The following is a 19644-nucleotide window of genomic DNA, read 5'->3' on the forward strand; positions in this document are numbered from 1 at the left end:
TAGTGACAGAGTTTTTTCGTCTATAATACCCGTAACATTTAGATGAAAAAATAGTTGAAATTTTTTAATTGCTTTTTCCATGGTGCGATCAAATGTATTAGAGTCGTTCGATGTGAAACTACTCGTTTGGTAACGGTCAATCTTAGAGGGACCAAAATAACCGTAATTGGAAAGATAATTTTTCACTTTATCAAGTTTCTTAATTTTGTCACCTCTCTTGGAACCCAATAAATGTTTCATAGACTTGAAAGATAATATTAAATTATCATTAAATTTTGATGTTTGGACAACTAGAAACAAGTCCAAGACAAAGAGTAACAAAAGAATGCATGTTTTGACCATATTCATGTTTGTGATTTGATTTGTGACTTAGTTCTTGATTTTTGTTTCACAATTTGTTTATGCATTTTATAGACATTTTTTAATCAAAAGATTGTGTTAATCTTATGTATAAATTTATTTGGTCGTAATATTATAAATTTTACTATTTTATTGATTATAAAATAGTTAAAAGCTACTAAATAATATAGTAAATAAAAAAAGCTCTCTTTTAAAAAACATGTTAAATAATATTAGAACTAGATAATTAATTAGCTAGGGCAGGGCCGGCCCGGCCCGGCCCTGCCCTGGAGTAAGCACGGCAAGCCCTTGGGCTAGGGCAGCGCACTCCTTAGGGCAGCTCAATTATTAAAATTAGAAAGATATTTTATTAAATTTGTTATAATTTTCAAAAAAAAATGTTGTAGATTAGTGGTGGAAGATAAGTATGTAAAAATTTTAGTTGATTATGGATTCAAATCACACTCAAAGTTATTTTTTAATCCATTCTTAAATTAGACTTATGGCAACAACAAAAATATCGATTATTTTCTACCCGAGACTGAGGCAGTACAAATCTCAGGACCGTCACTGGTCAGGGCATGTATAAAAAAACACAAATTCAACACAACATAGTATTTGAGATTAATTGTGTTAAACTAATTAAAACTATACTTAAAAAGTTTCATTTTAATTAAAAAATAATGAAAATAAAAATTACAACAAATCATAAATTTCTGGAAAAAAATCAAACAATAAAAGAGTGCCAACAAAGTGCATTAATAAAACATAAAAAAAAATTGTAAATTTATTAAAATTAATTTAATTCCATTAAAAATTAAAAATAAGAATGTGAGTAAAATAAAATCAAATAAAAATCGCACTCAATTTAAATATATATATATATATAATTATATACAATGATGTTTTGCTTTATTATCAAAGTTTTTAGATTGTCGGGTAGAGAGTTGTGGTTAATTTGGATATATATATATATATATAAATAAGAGTAAATGGATATTTAGGTCGGATTGTGGGTTGACTCGCCCATAAATTTAAAACGGTTAAAAATAAAATTAAAAATGCTATTGGTATGTTTTAAACTTGCAACCTAACAAAAACAAGTACAACCCTTTAATCAACTAAGTTAATAAGACTTTATATTTTAAATTCAACACCAAATTTGATGAACACGGGACGATTTAACAATATAAGTTCAACTTTTTAACTAACTAATCAATCTATATATATATATATATATATATATATAATGTTGCTTAATTTTCAAAGTGTCCGGATTGCCGGGTTCATAGTTGTGGTTAATTTAGATATATATGTGAGAGTAAATTGATATTTGAGTCGAATTGTGGGTTGACCCGCCCATAAACTTAAAACGGTTAAAAATAAAATTAAAAATGTTATAGGTATGTTTCGAACTTACAATCTAACAAAAAAAAGTATAACCCTTTAACCAACTAGGCTAATAAGACTTTATATGTTAAATTCAACACCAAATTTGATGAACGCGGAATATTTTAAAAATATAAGTTCAACATTTGAGAGTGAATTAAAAATAATATTACATTTTAACCGTAAATTTTTTTCGGTTTTTATATCATTACTTGTGCAAATGCATGGGCTACATACTAGTATTAATTAACGGTGAATTTATTTATTTATTTATTTTCGGGAAATAATTTAGTTCCATTTCATTAAAAAAACCAAAAGAGGAAAAAAATACAAAAGTTTAAGATCAGATCTTGATAATTTCTATATTTGACAATGAAACAATAATTGAATTACAGACAACAACAACAATCAATTAGCGCCTATAGCGTTTTTACTTTATTCTACTTGTGACTTTCTCAAACGGAATATCTCATATCTAGAAATCTATTTTGTCAATATAATTTTAATCATGGATGTTGGAATCATTCTAATTTCTTGTGTAGAAATTATAAAATGTATGGAAGACACTAAAAATTTCTTATCTAGAAATCTGTTTTGTCAAAATGATTTTAATCATGGATGTTGGAATATTCTAATTTCTTGTGTAGAAATTATGAAATGAATTAGGGCATTTAACGATTTCTTATGTATAAATTTAATTTGCTAAAATAACTTTGTCATTGATGTTTTGAAGCATTTTAATTTCTTTTACAATAATTGTGTGATTAATCATTAGATGACATAGAAAGAATGTTATTTATGTTAGAACTCGACAATTATGTGAGTCAAAGTTATATTCGCAAAAATGATATCGGTGTGAACAATTCACCTAGATTTGTTTTGAGCATTGTCGTTTCACATGGATTATCGTTCAAAACACGGTAATGTAAATGCCTCAATTAATACATGGAGTATATATATTCGTAGTTATATATTATTTGAGTTTTGTTAAGTGATTATTTATATATATATATATATATATATAAGTATATGATAATTCGTGTTAATAATATGATAATTCGTGTCAATTCATAATAAGTATGATTAGCTAGTTATTTGTATACATACGTGGCTAGTGTATATCTATTTTGTTTTAATAGACAATTCTGAAAATTTGTCATAAAATTATGTATCTTTTGGTCTATAAAATCTTCTATGAAAAATTAAAAGTCATCTAATTAATTAAAAAACAAACGGGCTGATGACATGAATAATTATTTATAATAATTAGTTAATTTTGTATTTGATTACAGATAAATTGAAATAATTAATATTCTAAATATTTATAATGATTAATTATTGATGTATTTTATAAAGGTACTTGATTCATGATATATGAAATAGTTATAATTAGGGGTGTAAACGAGTCGAGCCGAGCTCGAACTAGCCCTGGCTCGAGTTCGGCTCGACTCATCTTTTATTAGCTTGGCTCGAGCTCGAGCTCGATCGAGTTTTCAATATTAAACTCGAACTCGGCTCGATCATATAACCATAGTCTCGAGTTCCGCTCGAAAGGCTCGGAAGGCTCGAATTTAAATATATTTATATATTAATTTCTTATTTTAAAAAAATTTAAATCATCATTCATCAATCATCAATTCACCCGCAAATATTTGTTGAAGAAGATCAATGGGCAGTCTCTAGAGTCTTCTTGCAAAATGGTTGTGGAAGTCATGTATTGTATTTGAGATTAACTTGAAAATATATTAGACTCCATTAGATTTATTTTGAAAAATAAAACACTTTATAGTGAAATAAAAATTGTTTTATATCTTATAAAATATAATACATTGAAATTACATATATTATATAATATTACAGTATAATTATATTTTAATTTGATTTTTAAAAATTATGTTTTTGTAATTAAATTGATATAAAATCTATTTATTTTCTTATAAGTATTACATAATATATATATTTTAATTTATAAATATTATTTTGGTATATCTTAATATATATCAAAATATTGAAAATCTCATAACTTAATTGATAATAACATAAAATTATTATGTATGTTATGATAATAAAATAATAATTTATTGATAAAAAAAATATATATGTTTTCTATAAAAGATAAAGTTGTGCAACTTAATAAAAAGTAATAAAATAATAAGAAAATATTTTATTTATATTTGCTGAGTTGGTGCTCAAATTGATTTTTTAAATTTGAGAATTTTGAAATCAAGTAATATGTCATTTCTTTAACGTTGTTTTTATACAAATTTGAAGAACTAATGTCTTCAAAAATGATTTTATGAAATAGTTGAACAAGAAAATTTGACTCACAAAAACTTTGTATGACTTATAACAAGGTTTATAATAATAGTAGGAAAAAGTTGTATACTATGGTTTTTAGTAAATTTAAGTCAATGAGTGTGACAATTGTAAATATCTTAAATTAATTCATTACGTGTCTTTTTTACAATATTTTTATCGTTGAAATTTACGATAAAAAAATGATTAAATTCACTAAGAATATGAATTGCACTACACGAAATATCATGTTGTTATCAAATAATATATTGATATTATTAAATGAAAAACTTTATATTTACAAGTGAATATGTTTACACAGTATGAAAATCTTCTAAGGAAATTATGATTGATTGATTAAACGATATAATCTATATTCACAAAATTTTGACATGTGTCGAAAAATAAAAGCTTTATGTAAAATATGTAACCATTTACACGTAGTCATAATAGTTCAAAGATATTTTGTTTACTAGTTAGTCAAGTAAACAATATATTTTCACAAAATAATGTTTAAATGGTAAGAATGTACGAATGACTATGTTTTTAATTAGAATATATTCCAAGATTATCTAAGAATATACCAACGGAAATTTCTAATTATTGTGATAGTAATTTGAAATTTGACAAACTTAGAGTGAATGACAAGTCTAGACATAGACGTCTTGACATAATGTTTTTAGACTATTCTCTTTAGTAGATTTATCATATTTGACTATGTTAGTCAAATAAAATATTGTAGATTCACTAACCAAATTATTGAATAGAGAGTTAGTTTGAAAGTCTTTTGAGAAATGAGCCTACTATAAGTTGGTATGAACAAAAAATCAACTTATGCAGACTAGAGATCCCAAGAACTGGGTTCAATGAGACAACCTAATTGTATTGACTTGGAAAATTATTGTTGAAAATTAATCCTATAATGAAATAATATATATTTTAATGAAGATAAACATATCGTTTTCATGATTATTTATAAGTGAAGAGATCACATAAGTGAGAGAGAAGTGGGGCCGCTTTAAAAAAAATTGCACTACTCAATTATATACCCTCTCATAGAACCAGGTGCGTGTTTCATGGCCAAAACGAATACAACCATGAGATTTTGACACGTATTAGAAAATATTCTTTGTAAATATGTGTAATCATTTATACAATGGCAGAATAATTTAAAAACACTGAGTATATTAATCAGCGAGTAAAATTATATGTTTTCACAAGGGAATGCTGAAAGAATTACATCTACATATCTTATGTAGAATTCATTTTTTTATCATTTCTTTGGGTTAATCTTTCTGTTCATTATTATAATTAAGCTAATTCCATTAATAAATGGAAATAGGAATTGAGTAAATAAAATAAAATTCACACTCAATAAAAATTGTGAATTAACGGTGAATTTTAATCCAAAATATAATTAAATGCTAATTATTTAATTAATATTTAATGTCTAACTAAAAAATAATGTATAATGTTATGACAAATATTGAATTTAATTGGTCTATTAATTAGCAAAGTATATATTATTCAATTAACATAAGATAAGATAGTATAAACTAGCATTGAATGTCTAACATTGTATTTAACACATGTATGTACAGACAAGGATACAATTAATGTTAATTAGTTATGCGTTTGATGAATTTATTTGATTGTTTAACTTCACCCATACATACATATTCTTTATTCATTTCACAACCTATTATCACATCATCTATATTATTCTTTCTCTACGAATTTCAAAAGATTATTCTCTCTACACTTTCTTTTTGAACCCGATGATAGTTCAAAATCACTATTAGATTCGTTATATACGGAGAAACAGTTATATAGGATAAGCTCTAACACAAACAGGAAACGATGAAAAATTTTTAAAGAAAATATGTCTAACACATGCTTCCGATCAACCTTTATTCGGTGATTTTGTCCTTCGTATACATTTAATTTATCTCATTTATTTGTAACATTATATTTTTTTATATATTTTTGAAATTTATTTACAATCAGACTAACAAAACTTATATCTCTTTCATCCGGACAAAATAAAATTTACTCTTTTTTTAATTTGTTGATCACACTATAAATTATTGAGTTTAAGGGGTACAATATATAATTATATAATATAACAAAGAATTAAATATTTATCAAAAGTGGTATGTTTTAGTAAGTAAAGTTAAAATATCAATTTTATTTGTAGATAATATTTGTATTTTAAAGTTAATCATTATAGACAAAGACGTTAAGGGGCACAATTAGTCGGAATATTCTTCCATAACCTATTATTGACATGAATACCAACGCATGCCAATGTCGGGCTAATGCATAAACCTAGGTAATACTAAATATTGAAATATTATAATAGAAAAACAAATATCCTTATAAATAGTCTAATCCAAATTATTGTAAAGAATATTATTATAACATGTCAATATTTTATAATATAGAGTAGGCATATGTCCCTGAAATTGCAATATATATTTATTTTGTATTGAAAAAAAATGATTATGAATAGTTTAAGATAAATAAGAGAAGAAGGTTGACAAATAATTTGGAAAATAGGAGAATAGTTTATAAACAAAGTTTGATTATGATGATAATTAAGTATAGTAAAAATTGGTCTTGTCGGTTCACCAAAATGTGGGTGTAGTCTTTGAAAGAAAACACTCCAGACTCATTGTGGGGATAGACATTCGATAAGATTTGGGACGAAACTTAGTGTAGTTTCAAAAGTGTAGAAATGACGTATATTTTGAATTTATGTTCATTGCTATATGTAGAAATGTCATAGTTAATGACATGTTTGATCATCGATCTAGTAGTTTTCTAGTCGATTTAGATATAAAATCAGATTAAACATTATGAAAATTTCTTCTTATAATAGAGTTGTATTTTTGGTAGGACGTAATCAAGTATTTGTGTCTAAACAAGACGTTATACATTGGCAAAACATGGATAGTTGTAATGTGGAGCATTGTTGCAATTTGTTCACTAATTAAATGATTTCATATGATTTTTATTGGGAGAATTCAAAATTTTTATCTAAGATCTTGTTCCTTGGATGAAGCGTTATTCGCGGTAGAATTCTTATGCATGATATGTATATGAAAATAAGTTAAAGTTATATTATGGTAAGTCGATGGCGTATGTGTCACGAGTAGGTGGAATTTGCGACTCACTTATTTTTACATTGTCAAAGGTGACTAATATTTAGACTATTTTATGGAATATAATTAGGATTTATTGGGGTGATGCCTCAGTCTTTGGGAAGTTTGGATTGAGATGACTGATATGATGTACCTACATATTTGAGTTACTATCCCAGTATACTGTTCGGTTGAAGAGAAATCGACAAAACTTTAATTATAAAAAAATTACAATAAATCTCAAATTTCTAAAATAACAAATCAAACAATAAAATAGTGCCATAAAATGTACAACAATAAAACATAAAAAGATAAAACAAATATAAATGAACTTATATCCTTTCAAAACTCGAAACAAAATACAAAACTACTCCTTTTTTAAATGTTGATCACATTGTGAATTATTGAATTGAATGGTACAATATATAATTATATAATATAGACAAGAAAAAATATTTATCAAAGGTGGTGGTGTTTTAGTGAGTAAGTAAACTTAAAACATTAATTTTATTTTTAGATAATATTTGTATTATATAGTTAATCATTATAGACTGACACGATAAACGATGCAATTAATCGTGTATATATATATAATCATGCTTAATTTTTAAAGTGTCTGGATTGTCGGGTCGAGAGTTATGGTTAATTTGAATGTATATATATGAAAGTAAATAGATATTTGGGTCGGATTGTGGGTTGACCCGCCTATAAATTTAAAACGATTAAAAATAAAATTAAAACTATTATATGTATGTTTTCAACTTTCAACCTAATAAAACAAGTACAACGCTTTAACCAACTAGGTTAATAAAATTTTATATTTTTAATTTAACACCAAATTTAATGAATGCGGGATATTTTAACATTATAAGTTCAACTTTTTAACTAACTAATATATATATAATGATGCTTAATTTTCAAAGTGTCTGAATTGTCAGGTCGAGAGTTGTGGTTAATTTGTATATATATATGAAAGTAAATGAATACTTTGGTCGGATTGTGGATTGACCCGCGCATAAACTTAAACGGTTAAAAATAAAATTAAAAATGTTATATGTATGTTTCGAACTTTCAACCTAACAAAACAAGTACAACTCTTTAACCAACTAGGCTAATAAACATTTATATTTTAAATTCAACACCAAATTTGATGAACGCGGAACATTTTAACAATATAAGTTCAACTTTTTAATTAACTAATATATATATATATATATATATATATATATATATATATATATATATATATATATATATATATATATATATATATATATATATATATATATATATATAAAATGATGTTTAGTTTTCAAAATATCAGGATTGTTGGGTCGAGAGTTGTGCTTGATTTAGATATATATGTGAGAATAAATGAATATTTGGGTCAGATTGTGGGTTGACCCATCCATAAACTTAAAATGGTTAAAAATAAAATTAAAAATAACATATGTATATTTTGAACTTGCAATCTAAACAAGTACAACACTTTAATCAACTAGGCTAATAAGACTTTATATTTTAAATTCTAACACCAAATTTGATGAATTGCGGGAAATTCTTAACAATATAAGTTCAACTTTGTAACCAATTAATATATATATATATAATGATGCTTAATTTTCAGAGTGTCCAGATTGTCGGGTCAAAAGTTGTGGTTAATTTGGATATATATGTGAGAGTAAATGAATACTTGGGTCGGATTGTTGGTTGACCCGCCCATAAATTTACAACGGTTATGTATGTTTTGAACTTGCAACCTAACAAAACAAGTACAACCCTTTACTCAATTGTGATTGGGATATAGTTTGATGAGGGATAATAGGCCGGTAACAATTAAAAGTTGTTAAAAAATATAAATTAAATATTTGATTGACCAAAGTGTGAGGTCAATATGCTAAATATTAAAAAATATGAATTAGATATTTTATAGACTAAAGTGAAAGTATAAGATCACGAGATGAAAGGTTAATTGGAAAAAAAATATGCGATAAGATATGTGAGAAGATAAGTTGTTTTACCGAAGTGAATAAAATGTTAAATGAGAGTGTTTTATTTTTATTTTAATATATTATTCGTGATTTATTAAGAATTTTAAACATTAAATATATATTATTATAATTTTTTTTAAATTTATTATATTTATATTTATATTTGTATATCTTGCACGGGAATTTTTCTAGTTTATCTTGTCTTGTTAATTCATTGAACATTTATGCTAGTAATATTTATTATAACTCCTTTTTTTTCTTTTTAATGTTTTAAAATTTTTAATTTGTAATAAAGTTTTCAGAATTATTACAAGAATTTAATAAAGGTTTTTTTTATATGTAAACAACATAATAAATCAAATAAAGGGCACAATTAGAAGCCTTGAGAAAAGCAATTAAAAAATTTGAACTCTTTTTTTAATCTCAATGTTTCTTGGTCTAAAATTTTAGAACAAAAAAAAAAGTCACTAATACTTTTTGACTTGGTCAAGTTCCTTAACCTCTTTTGGAGCCCAAATTTTTTTCATAAACTAGATAATAATGTTTCATAAAATTAAAACAATTTAATAAAGGGGTCTTGATATTGCAAGCAAAATCAATAAATAAACTAATGGAATGTAATTATAAGAAAATGAGGGTAGCTAGGGATAATTCTGACTAAAATTCCATCTCTCATAAAAGTTTATTTGATAAATTGATGTTATCAATTTAATTTAAACGAATTAGATTGAAATCAACATATTAATTAAATAAAAATATATATTTAAACCACTCTATGTAATATTATCCATCACAACCAATTTTGGCTTTAACCTCCAATTAAATACAAATCTAAAAAAGTTAAGAACATTTAGAGGGAATTTGGGAGAGAAAATAACGTGTAACCACGTCATTGACTCGAAAAATGATAAAAGGTAAGGAAAAAAAAAAATCGCGTAATTCCCTCTCAAATTTTCTATGTCAAATTCCCTTTCAAATTTTCTCTATCAAATTCACTTTTCATTTATTTCTCAAATAATTTGAGGTAATAATCATACTAATTTGGCATTGGGTTAATCTTTCTGTAAAAAATATAAATAATAATAAAATAAAATATTAATCTTCACACAGATAATCTAAATAGTCAATTCTCTTTTATGTCAATTAATAACCAAAGTTGAACTAAAGAAAGAGCAATAATTCATTAAAATTATTTATTATTTGTAAGTTCTAAAATTACGATGAGTTTATTTTAAATTATAAAAATTTATGAAAAAAATATTACTTAAATATTAATATTATTTGTATGTATAATTAAAAAAACAAAATATAAACGATATTGACCATTTTCTCTAAAATATAAATCATTGTAAGGATATAAAATATTAACCATCACTAGATGGGATTGTGTGGTAACTAGGGACAAATTTATGTAGGGGCTCGGGTGGGCTGAAGTCCACCCCGTAAAAAAAACAAAATTTTTTTTTACGGTAGAAATATGACATTACCCTTAATTTCATAAAAAAAAATTAATATAATTCATTGTTTTTTATCTAATTATTAAAAAAATGGTAAAATTTTACTTTTATATACTTGTTTTTTTCAAAATTTTCTCGTTATTATTTTATGACCCTAAATTTTGTTCAAACCCACCCTAATTCGAAATCCTGGGTCCGTTCCTAGTGTTAACACGAGATAAATTAATCAAGACTTTGGAATAACTATTAACCACTTGATTCCTCTTATTTAACTCTTAAACAACTACCTAAATCTTATTTAAGAACCCATTACTTTCAACTTATAAGATCAATTATTCCATCGTAACATAATATACATTAATGATATTATCTTTGTCTCATTGGTAATTCAATAAGAAAATATTTACATATAATTACACTTTCACTTGTATATAAGATAAACTTACAAGATAAATAATTCTTTTTTTGAGAAAATATCGCTATTGCTCAAATTACCTTGGTAAAATGTTATTAGGGAATGTTGTTGCGTTGCTGTGTCAGAAGAAGGATAGCTATACTGATTCGGTATACTCTAAAGACGCCCTAGGTACACTATTGATGATCGTACAAAAATGTCAGTGAATTTCCATTTACTGATCTCATCTTTTACGGAATCAATTCCCTTTTTGACTGTACTGATCTCATCTTTTATGAAATCAATTCAATTTTTGACTGTACAACTGGTATTTACTGATATCATCTTTTATGGAATCAATTCAATTTTTGATTGTACAACCGGTATTTACTGATCTCGTCTTTTACGGAATCAATTCAATTTTTTACTTTACAACTGGAAGCACATGAGAACGTTCTTTTGCTGATATTATCAGCAATATTTGATAATGAGTAATTCTATTAAAGATCCATTCGCTCTTAGGAATAATTTAGAAAATTAAATGGACAATGTTAATTACAAATTTATTCTTTGTAAATTAGTAGATGACACTGGTATTTCTTTATTGACTTTATATTTTATATTTTAGTTGACAAATATTTTTTAAAATTAATATTTTTTTACCAAAATTATCATTATCATTATCAAAGTAAAAAGAGTGATAATAATTTTGTTTACTTTAATATAAAAATATAATTAAATTAAATAAATAATTCTTAAATAAAAATTATATAGAAAACTCAATGTGGTGTATTATCTAGGAAGAAGTTGAATAAATTATAAAATATAGTATGAAGAATTATTTTTTCTACATATTTTGTGATAATAAAAAAATGACTAATAACTTCTCACATCGAACACAAAGAAAAAACAAATTTTATATATATATATATATATATATATATATATATATATATATATATATATATATATATATATATATATATATATATATATATATATTATAAAACCCACCATAAATTAACAAATGATAAGTGCATTTTTAACCGATTTCATATTTTACGTAAAATTAGAATGATAATAGTAAATATTAAATTAAGGATGGCAATGGGCGGATCGGACAGGTTACTATCCCGTCCCGTTTTTACTTTGAGGGTGGGCGGATCGGACAGGTTACTATCCCGTCCCGTTTTTACTTTGAGGGTTTTTTTACAATCATTCCCGCCTCATTCGATTTCGGGGAATTCTTGCATAATATTGTTTATACCATATTTCCAAACATAAATAACTTTTTATATAATCAAATTATATAAACAACTTTTTTAATAAAATATATAGTGTAATATATTAAAATTTTATATTATTATAAAGAAATAAACTTAAAACTTTTATAAAATATAATGATAAATAAATATATTTCTAATTTTATATATTTAATTATATTTTTAGTGTTAGAAGAGAATAATGGAGGTGAAAGGGCGAGGAGGGGACACAAATATCATTTCTGCCCCCATCCACGGTCAACTATTGGTCAAACTGAGGAAAAATCGTCTCAAACGAGATAATTCGGTAAATACGGAGCTGTTTCAAATTAGTATCCTTAGTCAAAATAATAAATAAAAGTGAATTTATTTATATTTAATAAAAATAATATATAATTTAAATAATAAAAAATATATAAAAGAAATGTCAATGTCATCAATTATCTATAGCACAATTTTATTTAAAAAATATTATTTTATTTTCTTATCTTTATTTTATAACCAATAGACTAAATAGATTAATTGTGATTAATAAAACAATGGTTCATTTCACCAATAAAACGTTTTAAGTTAATAATCAGTTTCTTATAAAATGACTAAGCATTTCTTAAAAGAAATATATATATATATATATATATATATATATATATATATATATATATATATATATATATATATATATATATCATTTTTCTTTTCTTTTTTTTCTTTTTTTAATTATTCATATAAGAGCCCCATGTCAATTTGCTATAATTTCAAATTGGGCTGGATCTTTATTTTTTCTATAGACATACAATGGGCTTTACTGGAGGAGCCCATATGTATAGGTCAATCTCATATAAATAGCTTAAACAAACCCTAGCTTCAAAATTCACACTTCTTCTTCGCCCGTCGGCAGCTCAAACCAGAGACGACTTAACAGGTAAACACGAAAGCTTCTTCTTTTCTGTTCTTACTATCCTTCAATGTCTATCATCTTGTAAAAGCTTTCAATTTCAAGTTACTATTAGAAAGTTATTGATTAGATTGATCATCTTCTCAACTCTTGATTTACTCCCGACGGTAAATTGTTGAACCCTTGTAGGATTTCCTTCTCTTTCACTGTTCTATCAACACATCGGCCTATGTTTAGCTGTCAATTGTAGTTCAGATTTCTAAATACATGCTGATTCGTGATATTTAGATCAGACTTCTCTTGCTAAGACATCCATTGCTTGTCATGTTGATGATTCTGTTCTGGTTTAGTTTGATTGCAACAATGATTGTGATTTATTGTTATGGACCAATTAGCAAATGGGTTATACTTGTTTCAATCAAAGTGATTCTTCACTATGAACAGTCATTTGGTAAATCTGAAATTTGCTCATTCTTTTTCATTCCTTGTGTGTATATTATGATTAGGTAAAATGGCGGTTCCTCTATTGACCAAGAAGATAGTGAAAAAGCGTGTGAAGCAGTTCAAAAGGCCTCAACATGATCGTAGAATCTGTGTGAAGACTAACTGGAGAAGGCCAAAGGGTATTGATTCTCGTGTAAGGAGAAAGTTCAAGGGAGTTACTCTCATGCCCAACATAGGTTATGGATCAGACAAGAAAACTCGTCACTTCCTTCCAAATGGGTTCAAGAAATTCATTGTTCACAATGTGAAGGAATTGGAAATCTTGATGATGCATAACAGGTATAGTAAATGTTTATAATTTGAATACTATGATAGAGTGAATGGATGATTGAATCTTGATTTGTTCTTGTTTCAGGACTTATTGTGCTGAGATTGCTCACAATGTTTCGACGAGGAAAAGAAAGGAGATTGTTGAGCGAGCTGCTCAGCTTGATGTTGTTGTGACTAACAAATTGGCTAGGTTGCGCAGCCAAGAAGATGAATGAGTGTCTGATTCAGTATTTGAAGTATTTCATTATGTTTGGAACTGTGTTTTTTGTTTGTTTGATTGTTTTTCATTTTAATGGATTAAAAGGAATATTGTTTCAGAATTTTCAAGATATCCAGAAGACAACTTGTTGTTTTTAAAATTTTGAATGAGATGCTGTCAAAATCTTATTACATTTTTTTCCAAATGAGTCAGGAGGGTGGCTTCTACTATATCCTTCTATGAGTTAAATCCATTCTATAGTTGGATTCTTATTAGTGTCATCACTCATCAGTCTAGTTTGACTCAATCATGGCCTTAGGTGAAATAAGAACAAAAGACACCAAGCACATAGCAGTCGTCCAATAACCCCTAGTCAATCCTTGGAACTTTTTCCACAGAAAATGGCTCTTTGGTAATGGTTATCTCCTGTCTTATAGAATGCTAAGTCAATCCTTGGAACTTTTTCCACAGAAAGTGCATCTTATCTCCTGCTAAGACAAGAGATATAGAATGCTAAGCTTTTGAACTGTATAAAGGTGGAGAAAACATTCGACTTCAAAATACTTATAACTATTTACGGAAGGGGAGCGTGCTTTAAATAAAGTTTCGCTTTATTTATCTTAATAACTGGTCGCGAATAGTTTGGTCAAGTTCGATTTTGTGATGAACTTTTGTGATCGAGATTGAACTTTATATTTTAACATTTTTCATTGAAAGAATCTCTTCCTCTACTTGAGTTCTTTTTTCTTCTTTACATGAGTAATTGTTCTTCTAGTTAAAATATATAATTTTATTTAATAATTTAATATTGAGTTTTTTCGAGCTCGAGTAAATCGAATTTGTCAACAATCCGAGTTTTCTCGAGCCATATAATGTAAATCGAGTTCGAGTAGCTCTACTCAAATCGTTTACACCCTATATATAAGTTAGTTTTTTTATATTTGACTATTTTTTATTATTTAAAATTAAAATTTAATGACATTATAAATTATTTTGATTTTATTAAAGATTATATTGAAATATAGTGTTAATCTATATTTTTGTAATTGTTTTATTAAAATATTTATCTTTTAAAATATAATATTGTTGAAATTGTTTTATAATATTATTACTAAACTATAGTTAAAATTAATGTAGAAATTGTTTACTAATGTTATATTAGAAAATTGAAAGGTAAAAATGTTAACAAATTTTATTGTTATAAACTTATAATATTGTGTTAGGCCTACGCATCAAGGCCTCGGTCCTAGAATAAATTCCAGCAACCTTCCTCGGCACCCGGTCTCAATCCTAGTGTGCACATGGGCCAGATTTCTGTTTTGTTGTTTTATTATTTTGTTTTATTTTCATTTTCTACTTTACAAATCGATTTCTGTTATTTTCTAGATATTGTTGTAACCGAATATTTTGGGGCAAGACATCACCTATATAAGGCTGATCTTTCTTCCCCAAGGACCCATGAATAGAATGATGAAGATGTGACTTCGCCCATATTCGTCTATTATTATTATTATGGACTGTTTGGTATAAACCAACAGTATTTCTCTTCGCACCCTTGCTCTTCTATCCCCTCCCTCCAAATTATCTATCAAAACTTTCCGCTGCCCTTTGATTGTAGAATGTCCACCGGTCTTAGAGATCAAGAACTTGATTCTTGAACCCAAAACACATCTTACGAAACAAGTCGTAACATATTGATAAATTAGGTTAATGAGTTATTTGATTATTTATAAATATATGCTTTTTAATACAATAGCTACAAAAAGTTATGTTTTTTTTTTTAAATATTAGCACAGCTTTCACAATAATATATTTTTACTTAAATTTGAACTCTTCTTAATATTATAAATGCAGATTTCTATTAAGAAATTCTAGAAATATCCCTTAAATTATTATTATTTTCCTTCTAATATTTCTCTAAAATAATCCTAAGACTTAAAATCAGAAATGTGAAAAAGTTAGTTATTACAATATTAAAATCTATATATTAGTTATAACAATTATTTAGAAAATTACACATATTGTCTTTGCTTAATAGATTAATTTGTATGTTCAATTTTAACTAAAACTAATTCAAGCAAGAACAATATTTAAGTTGTATCTTAGGTATGAATATGTTTGCAAAATAAAATTAAAAATTATGAGAACACTAACTACATTTAAAATAAAAGTAATAATAATAAATTTGATATTTATACTTAAAAACAACTAAATTAAAGTAGAAGTATGGTAGGTTAGTTTCTTAAATTCAGAACAAAATATTATAAATTTGTAATAATATAATAGAAAAACATAATTTATAATTATTAAATTATTAATAGATAGTACCATGAGACAGAAACATTAATAATGATCTTGAATAAAAAGTAAATGACCTTATCTGATCCATATAATAATTAAATTAAATATATTATCTTTAGACATCCCCCACTTTTCCTTTTTCAAAATTCAGCCCCTAATCTATTTTACCGACCGCCACCACCACCTGTCCAATATGTCTCTTACACGCCACGTGTCTATAACCCACATTGACATTTCTTTAAAAAAAAAAAACGATTCTCCCCATAAATTTAGTCTGTCACCTTATGAATAAATAAATCATTCTAGATAAATTTTAGGTTTTAGGGTTTAGGATTGTCAATATAATTAGTTTTCTAAAATTTTCTAATTCATGGATTCAAAAAGAAGTTTTTGTCCATATCTAGGTTAATTGAATAATATTTTCCTCTCCTTAAAATAGTTTGTGTTAATGGAAAAGGTGGTGTTAGAAAAAATAATTATCTCTAAATTAAGCTAGTTTCAATAATCTATTGATAAGCTTGTATTTGCAAAATTAAGTTCTCCTCAATATTACTCATTAGGGATGATACAATGGGGATCGGCGGTGAAATAATCACATTTGTGGGTATTGGCTGTGAAATTATCGTATTTGTGTTATAACATAATCCTTACAAAAAGATAAATTTATTAATAATTATGTCAATCACCTATATATATTTAATTGTGTTTAGAACGGAAGACTTATATGTATTATTTATCATCAATTATCGGTCAAATTGAATAAAAATCATCTAAACAATACAATTCAGATATAAGATGAATTATAATATATTATCTTCTTTATTGCTCAATTTACCCATTAGTCTTATTTTGTACAAATTGTGCATATACTCACATTTTTTTTTCATCTTTTAGTTAAGAAAGTTTCAAATTTTTGTTTGTGTTTATATTTTGTCAATTTGGTTATAAGACGGTATAGGCCTACTAATGCATGTTACAAAAGAAAAATAGAAAAATGCAACTAATTTTTTATTTTTGGTTTCTTTAGTGATTTTGTTCTTATCCTTATCATTGGGTCGGTTTGATTATTTAAATAACATAATCCAATAGATATCATCTCATTCCTATTTTATCAATTATATTATTTAATTTATTAATTAAATATTTTATAAATTATTATTTGTATGTTATCATTTAAATTTTTTTACCAAAAAATTTAATCTCCTACTTTCTAAATAACCATTTTTTTAGAAAACCCAAATTCAAAAAAGACCTTATGTTTTAGGATCAATATGTTCATAGCCTTAATTCAGGACTAATTTATTTCTTTTAAAACTCAAAAAAAAAAATGTCATTGTCCATACATATTTTTGTGACTCATGATTTGTTTTGTAGTAACTTATATTAATTTCTTAATATTGAAATTAAAAAACAAAAAATGTATGGGATCAACATGAATGACGAGACTAAGTATTAATATTACATAAATATTATTATAATTGCAGTCCAATCAGGAAAATTATCCATTCATAAACCATATTTCAACTTAAATATTAAAATTTTTATTATTAAAGAAAAGATGTTCATAAAACATAAATTAATTAACCAACTACCAAAATCATCTAAACATTATTAATTAATTAATTTATTACTTCCGGAATCATTAAATGACCATCGTCATCAACTTCATCAAACCCTAGCCGTCTACATTTCGCAGCAACCGGCACCGGCGTATTCGCCGGAATAACATTCACAGTCCGGCGATATTCACCAAACCATTTAGTCTGCATATACCGATTCTTCCTCCATGGAGGAAAACTCAAACCTCTCGTTTTCAACGATCGTTTCATCGCATAACTCGTAGCTTTAACAATCACTTTCAATTCCTCACCTTTCCCTACATAGATCACCGGCACTAATCGCAACAAACGCGAATATTGTTCAGTAGGACGCGCGATCTTAAACTCCCCAGCAAAATCAAGATCCACAAAATACCGAACCCCGTTTGACCCAGATCGAATTACATCTATATATTCATAATTCCCACCTGTTAAACCGCCATGATTCTCCCATTTCGCTTTGCAGATCGCTGCATTATGACCTAAACTTCTCAGAAACGCCATGACGTTACGACGGAAAATAGATTTATCTATGTTTTCAGTGTAGTGAAGTGAGATTGCTTTTAAAACGTGGAGGAGAAGTAAGTTTCTAAATGGGTCGATGATTTTGATGATCATACGTTTGATTATATCCTCTGCAACATCCTTTTCGTCTGACTCGTCACCACCGTCGTCTGAGTCTGACTCGGCTACTCGTTTTCCGGTGTCTTGGTTTTCGAGGAAGTCGTGAAGGAGATGAGATAGACAGGGGGAATCGACGTCGGCGGCGGCGCTGTGATCGCTGCCGCTGCTGAAATTTTCGACTATACGAGCTCTGGCTTTGTCGTTGAGAAGGTCGGTGGTGGGTCGTTTGATCTTGATGGAAGTGGTGGCCATTAAAATAAGTTTGATTATATATATGATTGATTGAGAAAAAGAAGAAAGTTCTAGTAACTTGAGAGAGAGATTGAGAGAGATTTGAAGTGAGAGAGAAGAAGGAAGAGATATTTAAATGAAGAATATGATGATGAAGACAAAGAGCATTATCCATTTGCACAATTATTCATAACAAGGATAATTCTCAAAAATTTATTTATTTATATAAATAAATAAATAATATTACCCGAATATTCTTTTTCTTTCTTTCTTATTTTACTCATCAAATAAAGAGACTCATTTTTGGGACTTGTTTGACATGGGATTATTCAAAAACATTTTGTTTAGTATAGAATGTGGGTGATCATAAATGTTCTACAATTTAATAGTCATAAATTAAAATAGGGTGAATGATAATTTAAATAGTACTATGCTAGAATTAGTTCAAATGTAATTTTTTTTTATCTAAAAGATAAAAGATTATCAATTTTCATTTAAAAACTTTAAAATTTAAATGAGATCATAATTATGAAAACAATTGATATAAATTTAAATAAGAGTAATGATATATACAACACCCTCATACATTATCTTCATACAACATCTACCTTATTTGGAAAAAAAGAAAAAATATATCTTAAAAAAAATACAAGAAAGAGAAAAAAAAATTATCCTGTTGTGCATTAAGGTGTTATATAAGGGTGCTATATATATTATTACTCTTTAAATAATAAGTTATTTAAAAAATTTAT

General features: G+C 26.3%; 2 protein-coding genes across 2 annotated transcripts; one reads left to right on the plus strand and one right to left on the minus strand.

The window, feature by feature from the left end:
- The first annotated feature begins 13093 nt into the window (after positions 1–13093).
- LOC124911940 (60S ribosomal protein L32-1-like) lies at positions 13094–14331 on the plus strand. The gene is made up of 3 exons (XM_047452482.1): positions 13094–13192; positions 13672–13948; positions 14025–14331. The coding sequence occupies exons 2-3, from the start codon at positions 13677–13679 to the stop codon at positions 14152–14154; spliced, it is 402 nt and encodes a 133-aa protein (XP_047308438.1). The 5' UTR covers positions 13094–13192; positions 13672–13676; the 3' UTR covers positions 14155–14331.
- A 3727-nt stretch (positions 14332–18058) lies between these two features.
- On the minus strand, positions 18059–18913 carry LOC124912986. Its single transcript, XM_047453612.1, has one exon. The coding sequence runs from the start codon at positions 18911–18913 to the stop codon at positions 18059–18061; it is 855 nt and encodes a 284-aa protein (XP_047309568.1).
- Positions 18914–19644: the final 731 nt, after the last annotated feature.

Source organism: Impatiens glandulifera, chromosome 8, assembly GCF_907164915.1.
Source record: "Impatiens glandulifera chromosome 8, dImpGla2.1, whole genome shotgun sequence".
Lineage (NCBI taxonomy): Eukaryota > Viridiplantae > Streptophyta > Magnoliopsida > Ericales > Balsaminaceae > Impatiens > Impatiens glandulifera.